Below are 20,077 nucleotides of genomic sequence, written 5' to 3'. Positions count from 1 at the left end.
ATAAATGGTGGTAAACCACATTTTTTTTCTCCTTCATTTGATATTTGATTTTGGAAGTGCCTGTGCATAGCCCCAAGGAAGCTGTAAACAATTTTCCTCGTATTCCCATTCTACTCTGTAGGCTGTGCTACACTGTAGGGGCCAACAAGTAATATCTGTGATGATACACCATACTCTCAGTTGCTCCTCTTGTTGAGACAATGTAGCACGTTGTTGCAGCTTCATGCTGTGGAACATGTTCAGGGAATGAAATCCTAGGAAGAAGTTTAGCCCTCCAAGGAGAAAAGAGCATAAGGAAATCAAACTTCCATGAAACACAGGCCAGGAATTCACAGTAACATCCAGGATTTTGCATGTTCTATTCTTATAAAAAAACAAACAAAGCCCAATAAAGATCTAATTGAAATGAATATTAAATAATATTTGAATCAAGAATCCAAGTTTCTCCTGAAAACCAAATAGGACAAGTTCTTAAATGAATCCTGAGCTCTGGTTTCTCCCCAGACTCTTGTAGGAATAACTCTTGAGGGCACAACGTGATTGAAAAGATGTGCAATGGTGGGTGGGTGAGCGTGAGCTCAGCGGCTCCCCTACAGCCTTCTTTCTCCAGATGTCTGCCGCCTTTGCATAATAGAATGTGTGGATGGTATTTAGGTGGAGGCTGTTTATAATCCAGCTGAAATACATTGCAAATGGTGGGCTGTTCTTTGGCTGCCAACCAGCTAGAGGGAAGAAAGGAAGGAGAACTGACTACATGGTGGAAAAGGAAGAGAGAATAATAACATTTGGCCTGTCCATTTAATATGAGTGTGAAAATAAATGTTGAGATCTAGGGAAAGTCGTTATTCATATTTATAAGATATTGTTACTAAATGGTGAAAAAACTATTTTAAAGGATATATAAAAATTTCAGTTGAAACTGTCTGTCAAATGGTAATGCAGAGCTATTGGGTTTTCCTAAACAGCATTTTCCTAAACAGCTGGAAGATATCCAGTAATTTCTGTAAATGATTACAAGTCAATAGATGTCTGCCTGCATGCCTTAGTACATCCCCTGGCAAAGCATCCACTTTGGCACTCAGCACCCTCAGTAGACAAAGATATGAAGTCTGAACAACCTCATTATTATGGGCTAGATTGAATTTCCACTTCACCAACAAGAGTTTTTCCACTGAAACAGAGCCTGTCCTAGTCCTGTCACTGTCAGCAGGAAGTTGTACTGGAGAGGCAACAGTCATCTCAACCTGCCTGCCATCTCTGGCTAAACAGATTTCTTTCTATGGGATTCTCCAAATAGAGATACTTAAAATAGAACGGGATCATTGAAGAACCTTCCAGCATTAATAAAATGGGTTATTATGAATAGAAGATTTCGTATTCCATAGCTTTCTATTTCATCCTTTACAGAAAAAGCAAGAAGTAGTTTTATATGAGGCATATACAATTTATAAAATACAAGCTAGTAAAAATACTTTTTCTGGACAACTTGCACAACAATGTCTTCTGCGCTTTAAAAACTTTTGTTAGAAAACCTAAAAATACCATGAAGACTACCTGATACAGATTATAGTGAATTATTTAACTTTCTACTGAGTATGCATTCTAATTAGTAATACAGAAAGGATTTTATAAATCTCATCCTACAACCCTTTGCAATAGCTGTAAGGTCAGCACCTCCCATTGGTTTTAAAATTTAAAATAACACTTACTCAGATTATTTTTTCCTAGTTGGAGAAGGAAAACTAAATTAGTCAAAGTTGTTCTAGGGCCAAATATTGCAAAAAACTTTATGTCTCTATGCGTTTAATTACATTAATTGCTTCATTAAGCAGTGCCTAAGACCTTGTGGTCAATTCCATTTTAGGTTTGGACATTCTGAGACAGGTTCACATGATGTGTCCAGTGGGACCACAAGCAGGTCACAGCTGGTATTCTCTTATGGCACATTACGAGGAGGAGGAGGAGTTACAAATTTTTCTTCTGTTCCCATATAAGAATCACCGCACAGAATAGGTTGAGAGCTATCATACTGCCAACAACTACAGCAGGCCACTGTTAAACTACAGTTAAAGAGAGGGAATGTTTATTAAATGCAAAAAAATTTATATTTTGAAATTCACCATAAAACCAAATTGTAACATGTTACTTGCTAAGTATAAACAACTCTGAATAAAGAGAAATAATTTCATACCTGTATATTCAAAGACACACTAATCAGAAAATTTGAAGCAGCAGCCAGTAAAACTCCCAAGAGCTCAGTCTGTAAGATCACAAAACAAATACAAAAATATTTCTTATTAGTTTAAGAACAATATAACGGTGGTTTTCTGATAGACTGTTCTAACCCAATCAAAACCAAATTATTGCATTTTTCAGTCACTGAGTTCATGCTGCACTGAGTAAACTGATAAAAAATATCTATGCATAGTTGACTAGGGCTTAAGCGATAAACAACTGGGAATGGAAAGGGCATCCTAGTGCAGGAGGTGGTTTTGCTGTCCTTCAGTAGAACACCTTCTTAAATCTCATGAAAGAAAAGCCTAGACATGTCTCAGTTGAACAGTACACACGGGTATTCTTCTTTTCTAAAAAGAATGGACCTGTTCTGTTACATAATCCAGAAGGAAAATCAGCAGCAATCAAACAGTTCATATTGGAAAACAATTATCTTATGTGTTAACATATCCACTCTTTGACAGGGCAGCCAGGAACATAGGTCTGCTGATAGTTTCTTTAATGTATTGTGTTGTTTCATCAAATTCTTTTCTAATCAGCCTGTTTAATTTTCAGTAAGATTTTCAAACTTTCTATGAAGCTGAGAAGTTAAAAACATTGAAGAGAATTCATTACTTTGGAAAGCAGCCATTTAAAGATGCCATTTCAGCAAGTTCACATAACAGGTACATGGTAAAGCTCCCTGTCTACTTTCACAATGTTGTCACACTTTGTACATTGTTGTAAGTGTATTCAAGATCCATTCAAGGGCATTGGTATATTGCTGTGAGGAGCCCCACTAGCTTGTAGAGAAGACAAACTTCAGTGAGCTTTTATAAACAAGGTCATGGTAACATAATCCAACTATAGTTTGCAAGCTGTAAATCAACATCCAACTCAATGCTTACAGCCTCAGCTTTCATGACTCTTCTCCAAGAAAGTCCCTGGGCACCTATGAAGAGGCAGTGCCTACCAGCAACACAGACTGTTGTCCCTCAACATTTATAAGAACAATATGTGATCCAGCAAGCTCAGGGTGGGGGGAAAGGGGGGAATTATTGCACCCGAGCTAGGAAAGAGCATCCCCAAAAGTGTGAAGAGGCAACAGCCTTATTACAAATGGATGATAATAATCTTACTTAAGAGACACAGCTGAACCCAACTGTCTCCACCCCATGCATTTCTGCAGAGGCTCAGACTTGGAAGGAGAAGCAGACAACAGAATTGCTCTGGGTGAAATGCTTGGATGACTGCCAGGTGTCACTAAGACAAGACTAACAGGTACAAGGGGATGCAGAGAAGGGAATGTAGGAGGTGAGAGGGCTCCCTTTGCTCACACACCCTCTGTGCTAAGTTTTACAGCACCAGTGCCACAGCCTGTGTACAAGAAGAATTACTCAAGGGTTTTGCCCATACCCTCTGGTGCCTGGCCATTGGAGGTCCCTCACATCTTGCACACCAGTAAACTCCAGTGGATGTTCCAGCAGTGTGTCCTGGGATCTCACGCACGGTGCATTTTCCATGCTCTGGGAACACCCCTTGCTGGGAGCAGTGGGGAGTGTGTGCCAAGATTTCACAGCACACCTCGGCACAGATGTCTCTGCTGAGATCAGGCACTGTTAGAGGGACACAAGCAGCCTTGGAGCCTCCTTTCACACTGGGGAAATGCTTTCATATGGTCCCCACCCAGGGCCCCACAGAAGCAGAGGGGATGGATGTCCCTTCCTGATGTATTGATGCTGTAGCATCAAATCCTGAGCACTGATCTTGTGCAAAGTTTGACCACTTCACAGGTGGGTTACTGCACTCCCCTCATCATCCTGCACACACAGCAGCTTCAATAAAACAGCAGTTAAATAAAAATTGGTTTTCTGCTCCCAATGACTTGTTCTTTTTAAATGACAAAATGCTCCCTTGTGAGGGGGTGGAGAAGTGGCCTTGTGAGCCTCACCATGAAGGGTTTAAGAAAAAGGAGACAGCAGGGAATAGAAAACAGAAACTGCCACCTCATTTACCCCATCATTTTATTGCTTTCACATCAGTAATTGTAATACATCCACACTACTCCCAGCAGAGAACCCTGTCTCTCTGCAGTTTGTTCTGATTCAGTGGATGATCCTACCCTTATGGCTGCATCTCTGGATAACCCCTTGCAGCCCCTTACTCCCAGCTTTCAGCTGGAGGTCACACTGTGCAGGACTCAGGAGGCAACCAGCACCCCAGTGAAGAAACACGGTTTGTCTCAAGCCAGCACAAAGCAGGGGTCTCCATCCAGCTCTGGAGGCAAACCTTGCATGCAGCTGGCGGGCAGAGGATGAGGCTACGTGTTCCATCTGTCATCAAAAAAATGTGCAAAATCAGATTCCTGTATGGGCACTGATGATACCTGCCTCCAGAGACTGTGAATCGAGTGCCCCCTTGATGTCTTTACACACTGCATGGACAGGGACTCCAGCAGGAAGTTTCCAACACCCTGCTGCACTGGTGTCCTCTCCACAACAGTGACTGCTTTCATATCATGGTGGTTGCTTCATTAGGTACCTGTGAGCTTGGCTCAGATATCCTTGTGGGACATGTAAGATTTCTAACATGGTGACCACCCTGTGTCTGACCAGGAAGTATCTCCCAAAAGTCAATCCTCTTCTTACAGGTTTCAGAAATTGCTAAGAACAGGAAATCAATCAAAAACTTGGGTCTTCTCATTTTCTGGGAAATACTGAGATATGTGTCACCTTGTCTCAGTGCTTCCCCATGAAATACAGAGATCAGAATTTCCCTCAGCTGTGGTTGGGCTGGGACATGGGCCTGGAGTGGGCCTGGCTCAGCATGACCTGTAGCTGGGCAGGGCAGAGCTGTGGGGAGTTGCAGACCTGTCCCGCTGTGGCATTGCTGGCGCGGAGGTGGATGGCCCCAGAGGGATGAAATTGGTTCCAGGCTGTGGGCAGGGTGGGAGAGCCCCTGGGGTGGTCAGGGAATGTGGGTGCCTTCAGGGCCCTGACAAACATAGGCAAAGCTGTTGGGGTGACACTCCCTTGTGCCTAACTCAAACAACCTCCGGTGTCTGCACATAAGGAAAAAGTGCGTGTGTATGATCAAGGCAAATCCATGGTGGCAGTCTGGGCTCAAAAATTCCCCTCATTTCTCAGGTCATTTTATTGTAATGGCCACATGTTTCACCTGAGCGTTGCTGTTGGCATATATACTGCGTTGCCTGCTCCAGACTGACATGTGTTAATGAGCTCTGGTTAATATGGTGATAGCACCATACTTCCAAACCCAGGGCTGGACAGACCCCTAAAGATTAAAAGCAGAGTATGATGCCCTAAGGAGGTCAAATATCACATGGATCCGTTCAGGGAGATGAGATGAAAGTACAGTTACACCATGCAGCTATAGCATGGCAAAACTGTCTGGTACAGATTCATAAGCAGACATGCCAATATTAAAGAAAACAACAAGGAACAAAAATCCAGTAAAGAGGAAAATTAGACTGCAGACTTCACAAATCAGAGTGCATCTTAAATCAGCAGGCAATTTCTAATGCACAAGAGCTATCACATAAAGCAGCGCTCAAAGCAGGAGAGAAAAATAACAGGATACTCTAAGTCAGGCTAGTAAAACCATGCATGAATGAAAGATGACCTGTGACAGAAAACAGATGACCCTATCAAACCAAAATGGTTGCTATGTTGACCTGAAGGCCACCACGACCCTTCCGTTCCCATCTTGTCATGTAAAAGGGCTTCATTATTTGTGCTGTGTCTGCTATTCAACATCCTTCAGAGGCTAGAGGACTGTTGGAACAGCCAATTTTATAAGTAATGAACATTATATTCTTTGAACACAGAGTTTCCAGTTGTGATATCATCTGCAGCACTGCAGAACTTCCCACACATAAGTTTTGAGACAAACCTCCATGAGGGAATTCAGTTGCAGACACAACTTTAGAGCCATGGTGCTACTTCAGTCAACTAAGGACTTCTACAGGAAAAAGCTTTAGATATTCAAAACTATTGGAATAAAATGCAAGTCCCTTCATGACCAATAGATCTGTCTGAACACATAGGTCACTTTGTCAGACCCTATATATTGCAAATCGTTGATCCATTCTTACAGTGCTACCAAATGCATGAGGCTTGTTACAGAAACATCCTGCCCTTAAGTTTTCCATAAAGTAAAAACCACCACGGACATTTTATTTCCTTCACTTTAATACGTTTTGGAACAAACCATGAAAGTCACTTGCCAGCTTTGCAGTCTTTTCTAGATAGTGCCTGAGCACATAGACCATGGACTGAGGCTGTGGATCTGCCAACATTTTCCCTGGTGGCAAAGCTGGCTTGAGAAATTCCTTCCTCTGGTCTCCTGTTCCCTCACTGCCTCATTTGCATTAAAACAACTATTTGTAAGACTGGCAAGGCACTGTTCCAGCTTTGAAATAACCCTCCCAAAATATACTCCATTAGCATTATGTTCTTTATAAGCCACCTGCCAACGTTTAACAGTAAAGGCAGATTAAAATTCACAAGCCACAGCAAGGGTTTTAAAATGGTGACCCCACACATTTTGCCAGCGGTGACAGTGGCCTATATAGGGGAGGGGATGAGTTCAAGAAGTGGTAAATTTGTCTCAAGCAAGGCACCTTCAGCACTAGCCTGACATACCCCATCCCTGTGGCGTGAGACTCTCACACAAGCCCAGGCATGGGGAAGGGAGGTTCAAACGGTTGGTCAGTAGGCATCCATTTGCCAAGTGAAGTGGCAACATACTGTTATTCAAAATAAACGAACAGCAGTATGGCATATTCCTGCATACAGTCCTGCTTCAAGCACTCATGCAGGACCTGATGCCTATTTACCCTAGCACCTTTTCACATCATCCTGGCAGTGCTTTAAAAGGGTATTTTACATGCAAGATCTCTTTTTATTGTCAAAGAAAATAAGGGGTTTATGGCAAATTAAAGCCAGGCTGAAATCTAAATCTTTGGCATTAATTCTAATAAATTTATCCCTTGCAGACTAAAATCTACATTGGAGACTCAGTTATACAGTGAGATGCAATTTATCCATATTGTATGTATGTTTTCCTAATGTATATTAAACTGCAGTTGCCAAGCCTGTGAAATGAAAACTTAGAAAGATTAACTTAATTTGCATTGACTAAAAGGTACATGGCCATTATTTATAGAAACTTGCTATGCCTATAAATTGAACTGATGGGCAGAAAAACCCCACTTCAAATGTATGTTGTTGGCTCACTCATCAAGGCTAGTTAAACTATTCCTTCTATTTTTCTTTATTTCTGTATTTATTTGTGATCCAAAGGTGTTCCAACAAATGTAATGACATATACTGCATCAAAAACTATACACTGTTTCCAGTAACAAGGATTTTGTCAGATCTCAATGGATCTTATTTTAAAAAAGGGAGAAAAATGCCTTCTAAACTTGCAATTCTGAGTTAACTCTGAAGCAAAGGGGAATTCAGGGTCCTTAACAAAAAACATATTTTTTCAAAGAGCTACCATGTGGAATTAGGAGAGGCTTATCATTTAGCTATTATTATTCACAGAGCTTTGGCTGTACTCAGTGCTTTACAGATGTATAAAGAAAACAAGGTCCTTGTTTCAATGGTTTTCATACTGCAATTCATATACTCATATATGGGTTCAGGCCCATGTGAAGTACTGAAGGACAGCTGAAGTGAGAGTAAAAGGGCAATTACCAGTGTTGGAACATGTAATGAAAATACATTTGATTTATTCATTATGACATAAAAGAAAAAAAGACATTGTTCAATATACAAGAAGGAGAGAATTAAAATGTTTGGAAACATCTTTGTTAGGAACAGAAGTAGAGAGGAGACTTGGTAACTAAGTCAGGATAAACTTGAGTGAAGACAAGACAGTTTGTAGGTTTTACACAGGTCACCAGGCTGGATTCCAGACCACAGTAGATAAAGTTCCTATCTCATCCTTGCCTTTACTAGGTTTTGCCTTTCATTACCTCACAAAGTTAAAATATATCTTTTTCCAGAATATAAATAAACTGCAAAGGCTGGAAGGAGAGCCTGGTAAATTATGAAAAGGTGTGGAAACTTGAGAGGGTAAAGAAACTACAGAAGTGGAACCCTTTTATTTAACTTCGTGCTTTAATCATTTTCATGAGATCTTACTTATATTCATCAGTCTGATTAATTAATGTCCATAATGGATAACAAACTGAGACAAAGAATATGAATTGTGAAATATACTAATGTAACTTCTGATAGGCTCACTAAGGTTATATACACACATATCCATTCACTACAATGTTAACAAGCATTATAAGTAGTAATTTTTTTTTCCTTTTCGAAGAGTTACAACCAAAGCTCTCAACTCCTAAATTTCAATTTCTTAGTCTCAGGAAACAAATCTCAAAATTAGAAATAAATAGGAGAATGGGGAAGGGGCAGAATGGATTTCTACACTGTTCCTTAGTTGAATAGACCAGGATAATTTGCTGCGTAATCAAAGACCATTTCATGCTTTCAATACTGCCTGTTAGGATGCAAATTAAAACCACTCCAATGACTGTATAACAGAGTCTCTAAAATTTCAATGATATTTGATAAAATCTTAATAGAAAGATTTTCTCAAGGACCATCATATAACATCTCCATGGCAACTATAGAAATTAAATACCAGGAAAAGCAAGAATAGGCTTACGAACTTTTGCAAATTTCTATGTCCCTCAGTAGAAACAAGGAGGCAAGCCATCATTGCCTGACCAGCTTCTCCCACAAAACAGCCAGCTGACTCAGGGATATTCCTCTATGGATGCCTAGGAGCAGGCTTTCTGGATATTCCTGTTTGACCCTGCCTAATTCCTGGTGTACGTGGTAAGGTTCAAGCCAGACCACTCAAAGAGTAGGTATATTAATTCCCAGAATCTACAGCCTGGCCCACATTGGGAAGCTTTGCTGCTCCCGACTCTGCATCAAGTGGCTCCCTGGACCCCTAAATCGAGAGCCAAAGAGGAGACACAAGACTCACGGGGAGCTGGAGTGTACCAGTTCATGCCTTGCAAGATGGAGCTAGCTCTGCTGGTGCTCAGAAAGACAGGCAAGCTTAAAAGGGAGCTATCTGAACAACTAAGTAAATAGTGCTGTTAAGTGTATCATCAGGTTGCAAGACAAGGCACAGAGTGCTGTTGGAGAGATGGCTCACTCTGCATGTACACGCAAACGTGCCTCCAAGCCAAGCATAGCCAGCTCATTCCCTCTTGTTATTGTAGTACAAGTCTTGCTGGAGTAAAAATGAGCTATTTCTGATTCCACTTAAATCAGATACACAAAACTCTGACAGAAATGTAGCCAGATTAATACATTATTTACCAAATCCTAAAAAGAACTTTTATATAAAAATCTCCCTTTACCCGCTGAGACGAGTTCATGAGAGGAATGACATGCCCCTTCCAGCATGCACCTTTCCAGCATCACTTTCCAACAAAGGCAGGCTTGTCTCCCATCCTGTCTCAATTAATCCTCTGTTAGCTATAACTAACCCCTCCTTTGATGTGCACAGAAAATGCTTCTCCACATCACAACCTGGGTGAACATGCTCAGTTGTTGAACCTCAGTGTTACACGTGTGAGCCGGGGGTAAATGTAGGCTGGAAATGAGGACACTTCCAAGCCAGAGGCATTTCAGAGCAGCTTCTAACAGGAGTGACAACAGGGTAGGGGAAAAAGAAAAGATCTGACTGAATTTAGAATGAAGTTTGATCCATCTGTTAAAATAATTACTTGATGTTATGGCAGGGGGAATGAGCAGCCCAAAGGCCCTTCCAGTCTGCTGTTCTTGTAGAGGAGGGGTGCCGTTCATCAGTTTTTTGCTTTCCTTCCTGCACCTCACACATTTGGCTCTCCATGTTTCATTTCCACAAAGTGTTAATCATTTACAGATAGTTCCTAATACAAAAAAAATGACCGAACTCCAGAAGGCAGAACCTTCTGGTTAGCAGCATTATTCATTTAAATATAAACAACTGCTAGATTATCAGTGATGATTTAAAAACAAGAGGTCTTGCACTCTCTAAAATATTCACATGTATGTATATGGGTGCATACACACAGAAACACACAACTGGATGCTTTTAATTTGCAGATACTTCTGGTCAAAACCAGACCAAAGATACAAATCTGGAGATAACGAATAAAATCTTCAAAGAAATTATATGCAAATTTCTTGCAGGGGCCTGAGATACAGGCAACAGGCTCATGTTTTCCCAACTATCTCCCTGTGACACATTGCAGATGTGCATTTTGACATTTTACTACAAACTGTAACCTGATTTAAAGTATTGGTTACCATTTTGTAGTTCATGGTGGGTGTGGACATAAGGAGTAGGTGTCCAGTTCACAAGAATCCAAAACATCTACTACAGAGTTGCCTTCTGCTGCAGAAAAGAGAAGACAGTTTAGCTGGATGATCCCTTGTAGGTACCTTTATCACCTTTTTATGTTCTCTGTTGCACTTAAAGAGATAACAAGGTGGAGAACTTATTTCCCAGTTTTGAGTAGTATCAATCTTTCAGCAACTGTACTTTATGTGGATTCTCCTTTTGTTCTCTTGAATCCTTCTGTGGATTCTTCTTTATAGAACTTGCTGTCTTTTTTTCTGGTATTTTAGTGTTAGTAGGATATAATGGTTAGAAAGTTTCTTCTTGACAGGGATTATTGTAGAGATGGGGCCATGAAGAGAAGTTCTGCCTTTCAAGAATTAAAAAAATGAAGGAGAACTGAGCATCCTTTTCATGAGTCAGATGCTATCATCTCCATGCTTTTGTAAACTGTGCATTGCTCTTTAGTTTGTCATGGGAGCCTCTGATCTATAGTTGTAGATTAACTCTGGTCAGCAGCTTAGCCCCATACAGCCACTCGCTCACTCCTCCTCAGCAAGATGGAGAAGAGAACTGGGAGGGTAAAAGCACAAAAACTCATGAGTTGATATAAAGGCAGTTTAATAGGTAAAGCAACATCTGTGTGTGCAAAGCAAAATCAGGAATTCATTCACTACTTCCCATCGGCAGTTAAGCCATCTCAAGGAAAGCAAGGCTCCATCCCATGTAACTGTTACTTGAGAAGATAAAAGAACTCCAAAAGTCCCTCTTCCTTCCTCCCCCAGGTTTTATCACTGAGCACAACATCGTATGGTCTGGGATATCCCTTTGGTCAGCTGGCGTCAGCTGTCCAGCTGTGTCCCCTCCCAACTTCTTGTGCAACCCCGGCCTACTCACTGGTGGGGTGGGGTGAGAAACAAAGAAGTGCTGTGTGAGCACTGCTCAACAATAATTAAAACATCACCGTGTTATCAACACTTTTTTCATCACAAATCCAAAACATAACACCATACAAGTTACTACGAAAAAAATTAACTCTCGCCAAAACTAGTGCAATAGTTAAGAGATGGAACTAGAGTCTTGATCAGATTAAAGCTGTGACTACTTTTTTGACTGAAGCTTCTGCAAATACTACAAGCTTTGCTCACTGTCACCCTGGCATGATGACTGAGTCATTGATGCATAACACAGACACTGAATGATAATGTTCATGGTGCTATAGTCACTGCAAGGACCAAAAGATTGTCACTGAAAGAGAGAGAAAGAAAGGAAAGAGATTAATGTCATTAGAAGTCAATAAATGTAAGAACCTTGTGACAATTCCAAAGCAGAAAAAAATCCCAAATCCCAACAAAACCCCCACAAAAATGGGAGATAAACATTAAGAAATAGTAGGTTAAAGTCATAAAGCAAAGTAAATGGAGTCATGATCTATTTACTCCCAAGCTGGAGCACCCAAAAGTTAAACTAGATTTTAATCGGGAGTTAACTATCTAGGTACAACTCTGTTATGTACATAAACACCATATTTTAGTTGTTTTTCACAGGAACATCTTTCCATGGTAGACATCCTTGGCTGTTGAAGAAAAAGGCTTCAAGTAGAATCCATATCAGCTGGCAAAATTACTTTGTTTTGAGCAGGATGACATCAAACATGTCAGATAAGACTCAGTGGAGATTTTTAGCTCCCATGAAGCTGATTTAGTTCTAGGGGATTAAATGTCAGCAAGAGGTGGGCTTGTCCACAAGAGGATATGTACTTCACCTCAGCCAGCATGAAGAAGCCACGTCCAAGGAGTCAGCATTTACTTTGCTGTGAGTCATTGCTTCCACATGTGGAGGGGTTTCCTCCAAATCTTTCTTCTCTCATCATGGTCCAGACCTCGCATTCACTATAGGCCTCTGCATCACAGGGTTGTTTCTGCAGAACATAGCAGGATACGAAGGGGAATGTAGCCAGAGTCCCTGAGTGCCTCATCCAGAATTAAACTTCAACAATCCCATGATTTCTCTCTATCACAGTTCCATAATCTATCTTCATTTCCCCAGTACGGACAAAACAGTTCATATCAGCAAACAAGGCCAAAGCTTGTAGCCTAGAAGATGTAAATCAAACACGGACATCATGGAGGAGAATGGAGTTATACTGCTATAACCTCAATTTAAGCAGTACACATCTGTTTAGTTTGATACCTGACTATTTACTTTCGAGCACACTCTGCAAACATCACTGCCACGTTTCTTAAGATGTCTGCTCTGAGCCTGGCATTGATTCGCATACCAACTGGCTGTCTTTTGAAGCTGCTGGCAGTATGTTTCAAAGTCCAGATTACTCACAGAATGGAAAGTGTATCTCACAACTGTTCACGTTAACAAATGTCATTCTTCTGGGGCAAGCCTTGGTGACATTACAAACATGAGCATAACAGTTTATATGTGTCACCAAAACTCCAAATGGAATAATCACAGCCTCCAGTTACTAGGTTAGCCAAAGGTCCTCACCTCCCTTATGACTGAAGTGCACAATCTGCTGTTTGCTCATCTTTTTAAAGCCTTGGGTTTTGAGTTTGGTCAAATTTCTACTCTCATCTGTATTCTTTTGATTCCTTCAAACAGGAGTTAATCAGATCCAGTAGACTTCAAGAACATAGGAAGAGAAAGATCATACTTCAGCTTCAAAGAGCAATAAAGTCTTCTTTGGGTCACAAAATTGTAAGGGGCCACAGTGTCACAAGTAAGATTTTATGAGAAGGGCAACTTCTATTTAAAAAATTGTATCAGTAAGCATTTTCCTGTTGATTTAGCCAGACAAACTGCCTTATCAAGGAGTCAAATGAGCACTGGGGCAAATGAAGCAGCCGAAGACAGATTCAGGATGTAAGCAACACCACCTCTTTGGGTGGCAGCGATATCCTAAATACACACAGCAACCTCATGAAATCTCAGGAGCAGGCAGGTGTTTGCCTCAGCAGCCAGACCTTCACCCTACATCACCCTGCAACTCCCAGGCAAGGCTGTGAGACACCAAAATCAACACAGCAGCCACGGCCAATTTAATTTAAATTCCACTATTACAATAGTCTGGTAGTTGGGAGCAGGGAGAGCAAAGCACTGCAGTGACACCTCTAAAGCAGGGCAGGGATTCAGACTCACCCCGTGCCTGGTCTTTCCTAGTCAGTGCTGACTAGGGGAAGAGAAGCACTCACCCACTCACCCTTCTTTGCTGGCTCCAGACTACATACGATTCTGTTGCTCTGGATCACCATGTTGAAGAGCAGTGCCTATGTTTTAAGCCCTGTAGTCAGTGGCTAAGCTGGATATCAGAGTCTGCATTATGCCCCCAATCTTTCTGTAAAATATCATTCTGAAGCAGTCCAAAGCGAAACTCATTTCTGCACTAGGTAGGATACGTATAACTTGAGACTTAAGTTTCCTTGCATTTGTCTTCTGCACCCTACTTTCTGACGAATCACAAGAATTGTAATGTTCCTTATTGCCTAGAAATTTCCAAATTTTCTCAAACCTCTTAAAACATATTATCGTAATTACAAAGCTCCTGTTTAACTCATTGTCACCCTAACCATTAAAAAAAAAATTAAATGCACTTTTTTTAATGTCCTCAAAAAAACTGAAAACTCATTTTACATAGCAGCTCTTGGGAGGGGAAGCATTGAAAACAGTCTGAGATTTGGGAAAAATAGCTCAGTGAGAACCAGGGAACATGCGCTCAGCAGAGCTGTAGTCAGTACTCAGCATAGCCCCAGCCCTGTGAGGCCAGTTGTTTCCAAGGTCCTGGCTGAGGTGTCCAGGAGAAGCCACCAAGATTGCTTCAGTCAAAGTGAACTGTGAGTCATCAGCCTAAATAAAAGGGCTTTGCTCACCAGCTTCTGTTGGCTGTCAGGCTAGGAAGCACTCATTCAAGCAGCTCTGCTAGCAATGCTGAAGAGATGAAAGTGTCCAGAACAGATGGAGGATGAGCTCTCCCATCAATAGCATTTGCTTTGGGTTTGCATGCCCCAAGCTCAAAACATGGAGCTGAGCTGGTTTGCTGTATCTGCTTCCCAGCACCATGCTGGGCTTTGAGGGGGAATTGCCACAGGTACTGGACTCCTTCTATCCTTGATAGAAGAAACCCAAGCAGGGTTATAGAGGCCTGCCAATAACACTATCAAACTATTCTGGGACCCAGAGTAATCCCTGATGAAAACTAGATAAGCAGGTCACTTCTCAGGCTGGCTCAGAAAGCTGCATGCTACCTCCAGTCTTTGGGTTACTTTCCCATCCAGGGCATCTGTTCCAGACCTGCGGCACCATCCCCTGCCTTCTTTATATTCAGAGGGATAAACAGCTGCATGGCTTACTCCCACTCTGCTTGCAGTGACTGAAGGAAGAAAGCTACATTTCCCTAAGGAATGTGAAAGTCACAATGACACAAACATGCTTATGGTACTGTGCAAGGCGACACACAAGGAGTGAGGAAGGCTCTCCTGTACTTATATCCCTTACCGTTCAGTAATGAATAAGTTCCCATGCAGCAGCTGATCTTTCTTTAATTTAGAGGCAGCAGTTTATATAAGCTGTGTGCTTATTTCACACCAGACACATTGTGATCTTTACATCTGCAGGGACAGTTGATATTTGGCAAGGCAGAATGGATTTATGAGGTTGTAAAAAAAATATGGGTGATCCTTTCTAACCAGCGCTCTATTTTGCTTGCTTATGTCAGCTTCTCACTCACACTGAAGCTAATCAGAGCATAACCTCCAGCAGATGAGACCTACAGCTCTGGCAGAGCCTGAAAGCTTGGGTGCAAAGCTTGCCCAGCTGGCAGTCTTGCATTTATGATCCAAAGCCACACATCCTTTTCTAGCAGAACCTATTTAAATGGGGACTAAGCCATGGACATGCGTCTGGATTCCTGACAACAGAACACCACCAGAAGAGCATGCATCAGTGCTGGCAGCAACTGTTTGCAATACTGTTTCATTGTAATTTGACTTTTGGATTCCCTATGACTGATTCAAAAAAGGTGTATTTGAAAGACTGAACAAAGGCCTCTTCCCACCTTTTGATTTATAAGGGCTGAAAATAACACACATTTCCCACCTAAGAAAACTATGTATTTTCTCCCATACATATTCCCCCATAAGATAAAGGAAACTGAAACTGTGTGAACTCTGAAATCTGACAGATATAGAAAAATATCCTTATCTGCTTTCAATGAACAGTTTTAGAATAAGGAGCTGGAGGGAAAGGGGGAAACACTTTTCACCATAGTCGTTACAGATGAGTACAACAGCAGGGACCTGCGTGAGGACATGCTTGTCTCTACTGTCCCCAGGCTCAGGGAATGGTATACTGATTAAATTGAAACAGTTAACATCTGCAGTCCATCAGGGAGCAGACTGCAGCATAAAGTACTTTACAGAGAATGAGAAAATGGCATTAAACCCCCCCTACAAACACCAGAACTGGAAAAAACCCAGGAGGGTTTGCTTTCACCTTTAACAGCCTGATAATATCTGGTGATTGCTTTTTGCAGAGGAAAGCTTCCCTGGTTGAAACCCATGTGTGCAATCACCATGGGCTTGCTCTAGAGCTTTCCCTTATTGAAAACCATGGTTGGAAATTTCATTGTTTAAGTGCTTAAAATATCCTGGCAAATGTTTGTAGGTTGTGCCATGATAACTCTTTTCTTTGGTGGCAGTGCCAGCTGAAGAGGCCCTCGCTATTTCTGGGGAGCTTCCTTAGCTAAGGAAAATGGAGAAATAACCTTCCTCTCCATGGGGTGGCAGCTCCCCGCCTTCCTGCATTGGGTCCCTCGCAGCACAAGGGCAGCAGTCCCTACGGTGACAGAAGTACCAGCAGGGACTGTGCTGCCACTGGAAGACACAGGGATCAAACCATGCCCTCACCTTGCTGGGGCTCAATGTCAAACATCAAGCCCTTAGCAAGGTGGGGTGAGTTGCACTTAGGACTTTCTCCTTGAGCAGAATGAGCTAAAAAACTCAATTGTGGCACTTCACATGAAATCGAGATTTCATGTATATGATGGAAGGCAGCATAGAAAGACCTCACAACAATGTGTTTAATCTGTGAGATTTCTCATTGCACCTGATAGCAGCCACCACTGCCTGCTAATTAGACCACTCAAAGGATCAGGTTTCCTGGCTGCACATACTCACCACCTGCCCGTATGGCCTGTGACAGGCTGTGATATATTGTCACGGGACAAGAGGCCACAGATCCATCTGAAAGAGCTGTCAACATTTTAAACCTCAAATATAGAGCCAAAATGATTTATTACCACAACCCATGAAATAAAACAATCTCCTGAGGTGAGTGTCTGGGCAGCCAGTAATAACTCTTGAGTTTATTAAGAGACAAGCAAAAGAGGAAAAAGAAGCAGAGGTGAAATGAATTTCCATCTCCAGCTCAGCTTCTGTACTTGAACAGGTACACTCAGTGACTACACACAACAGCCATGAGTTAGGGAAGAAGTGTTACATGTGAGCTTTCCTTGACTATTCTTAACCAGCTGTTTTTTACTTCTCTGATACAAAGTTAAACCAAGATCAGTATTGCAGATAATAATCTCAACTAATCTTACAAAATGTTTTTGTCCAAAAACAATATTGGAAATAAATAAACAACGTTTGAGAAGAGCTGAGGGAAATAAAAAAGGATTAAACTGAGGCAATCACATACACTTTCTGTTAAGCAAAGTCCACATGTAGTGGCTTCTTACATTCATTACCTCAGCAGACCCAAAAATATTACAATAATATTAGTTTGTCAGGAAATACTTCAGGAAATAAGTACATATTTAATCAGATTCACTGCATCATTAAACATGCCCGTGTCCCATGACATACAACACAGCACCGAGACAGGGAAGTCTATGGGACCATGGGATCCTGTGTTGCTGATCTCAGAGATGCAGTTCCTCAAGCAGCATCAACCAAGCTAACTCCACCTGATGCACATGAGAAGTCCTACCTCCACCCTTTTTTTTTTTCCCCATGACCATGTATTCCCCCTTCTACCCTCATGATGACAGCTAGCACCAGTTAGCCTGATCAAGGACCTGGCAGAACAACCCCAATTTAAAAAAGAAACCAAAGAAATGTAATGCCAGCACAAGGAGGCATTATACTACACAGCCACTTTAACTTCTTCCTGGGAGCTGCACATTTACAGACATTGTTTAAAGCTTACTCTAGTGCCATGGATTTCCCTAACACATGTGTCAGATCTGCTGATCCCATGTGGATGTCTCTGATGCTGACATGGCACTAGGTAGCTGTGACCAGCAGCCGTGCTGAGCCCCTCATGTCTAGGGGCTCTTGAAAAGGGATCTTGCTCTTTCACCTCCTGATGGTTCCAAAGGGACTGAAAAATACTCCCTGAAAAGCAATTCACCTCAGCTTTCCTAGGATGTTTCTAGGCAGATGAGAGCTGGTGAAGTTATGGTCTCTTTGTAGAGGCAGAAAATGAAGAGCTCCTCTTCAAACCAAATCAAGAGGATGAAAAGGCCTCAGGAAAAGGGGAAGGGAAAGAGCCTCTGAAACTGGGATGATCCACTGAATCACAGCCAGAGTAGCCAGGAATGGAGGGAGGAATTGGTTTCTGATATTTCCAAAAATCTAAAATGTGAAAATGGGGGTGCACAGAAGAATTTAACTTTTGGGAAAATGAAGGTTGGTAGCAACACATGACCCATAGTTTCCCACTACCTGCTCCAAAGCCTCAACTCAAGTAAATGGAAGCACAGAAAAATCAATCTCACCTGCAGATACCTAAGCAACACTTAAAAATGATTCAGGTCTTCTCAGAAAACTACCAGGCTTAAAACACAGCAATCCTCACACAACCACCCCAAGGAATACCGGAGCAGGGCTGGGATGTTTTGCAAGCAAACTGATAACACCACTGTGACGTGGAGGTGGGTGTCCCCGTGCCAAGGGAGTTTCCCATCGCTGCCTTCCTCCAGCAGCTCTGCAAACATTCCCAGCCCCGGGACCCTAACTCCCAAACCCACAGTACCCTTGGTTCCACACTCTTGTCTCCCATAATTGATCCCAGTTCTGGTCCTGGGAAGCACTGCCACGGGCCATCAACAGGTGTCCTGTTGCTTCAGGAACCCGAGGACAGGAATTCACAGGTTTCCTTCCCTCTGAGAATATGGGACTGAGAAATGACTACAGCCATCTGGATATCTACCCAGTAGCAAATACAGAATCCAGAAGGGAAAGTTTTTGGGACCTTCCCTGGGCTATAACCTGCTACTAGGCTGCTCACAGAGAAAGGAAAGCAGTTAGTTGCAAGGCATTTTATGCACAATTGATACCAATACTTTGCATCGTAAAAAAATGGTTTGCCTCTTATGCAGTGAAAAACAAGAATGTTGAGTATCCTCCCATGCCTCCTTGTTTGTGAAGCAAAAAGCAGGGAAAAGGTAAAGGGTTTAATCAACCTCCAATTCATTTTTATTGTTAGCAGATGCTTTGACTTGCTAGCTCTCAGGGGCTGCTTCAAGCCTCTCTTTTGCAGTTGCCCAAATACACTGTCAGAACTGACAGCAACAGAAACACCGATGACAAAAACCAGTGATGCTCTAGCACAGAACAACACAGAAGAGCACAGCTCTCTGCCCGGTTCCAACTCAGAAAGGACTACTTGGAGCGGGAAGCCAGGGCAGCGTGGGCTGAACAACGAGATGAAGAGGGAGCAGGTGTCAGCAGCAAACAGGCACTGGAAGGGGGCCCTTAGGAGGACAGTGGGGGGAGCCTGAAATGATTACCCTGCTCCCCCCAAGCCCACGTGATCCTGGGCCCCAGCATGGTGCTGCACGGCGGGCACTTACCTTGTGTGTGCTGTACCAGGGGCCGGAGAGGGGCCCGCTCCCAGTGCCCGGCCCCGCAAAGGATGTGTTCCAGGATGCCCACTCCGAAACGGGGAGGATGCCCATGTCCCTGCCCTCATGCCCCGGCCACTGGCCATGCCATGCGCTGTCACAGCAGTGGGGCTGGGTGGCTCTGAGGAGAAGCGAGCAGGATAGGGGTGCGGCACTCGCTCCCAGGTGGGGAAAAGGCTGTTGGTGTGGGTCACTGCACACAGGCGTGTGCAGCCGAGGGCACCGGGACACCGTCAGCTGGGGAGTAATTGTAGCATAGAAGAGAAAGGGGAGCTTGACAGAAGGTTTTGCTGCTCCTTCCCAGGACATTCAGGTAGCGCTTTTTTTTTCTCTCTGACTTCCCCAATGCCCCACCCTGCTCTGAAAAGGCAGCCTGGGAAATTAACTCCTTCAAATCAGTGCCTAAATCTAATGGTCAGTTATTAATTCCTCACCGCTACTTTGCAGGGTGTTATAAATGCAGAGGCAGAACCAGAAAATAAGTTTTAGGAATTTATTGAAATGAGAACAAGCAAAACAAAAAAGAGGTTCGGTACGCCGGGGAGCAGGGGGGGTTTCCGCTCCGCA

The 20,077-nt window shown here is 42.6% G+C and overlaps 1 protein-coding gene across 1 annotated transcript in view; it reads right to left on the bottom strand.

Moving 5' to 3' along the window:
* NIPAL2 (NIPA like domain containing 2) overlaps positions 1-19,799 on the bottom strand; it is a 51,502-nt gene extending 31,703 nt beyond the window's left edge. Inside the window, exons 1-2 of the mRNA XM_074897630.1 lie at positions 19,460-19,799; positions 2,192-2,260 (exon numbers count right to left, since the gene is read on the bottom strand). Of these exons, the coding sequence (XP_074753731.1) occupies positions 2,192-2,260; positions 19,460-19,564 (174 nt within the window). The 5' untranslated portion in view covers positions 19,565-19,799. The remainder of the gene's footprint in view (positions 1-2,191; positions 2,261-19,459) is intronic.
* Positions 19,800-20,077: the final 278 nt, after the last annotated feature.

This window comes from Athene noctua, chromosome 2, assembly GCF_965140245.1.
Source record: "Athene noctua chromosome 2, bAthNoc1.hap1.1, whole genome shotgun sequence".
In the NCBI taxonomy this organism is placed as follows: Eukaryota; Metazoa; Chordata; class Aves; order Strigiformes; family Strigidae; genus Athene; species Athene noctua.
The sequence above is the reverse complement of the archived record's forward strand: the minus strand, read 5'-3'. Positions and strand labels throughout refer to the sequence as shown.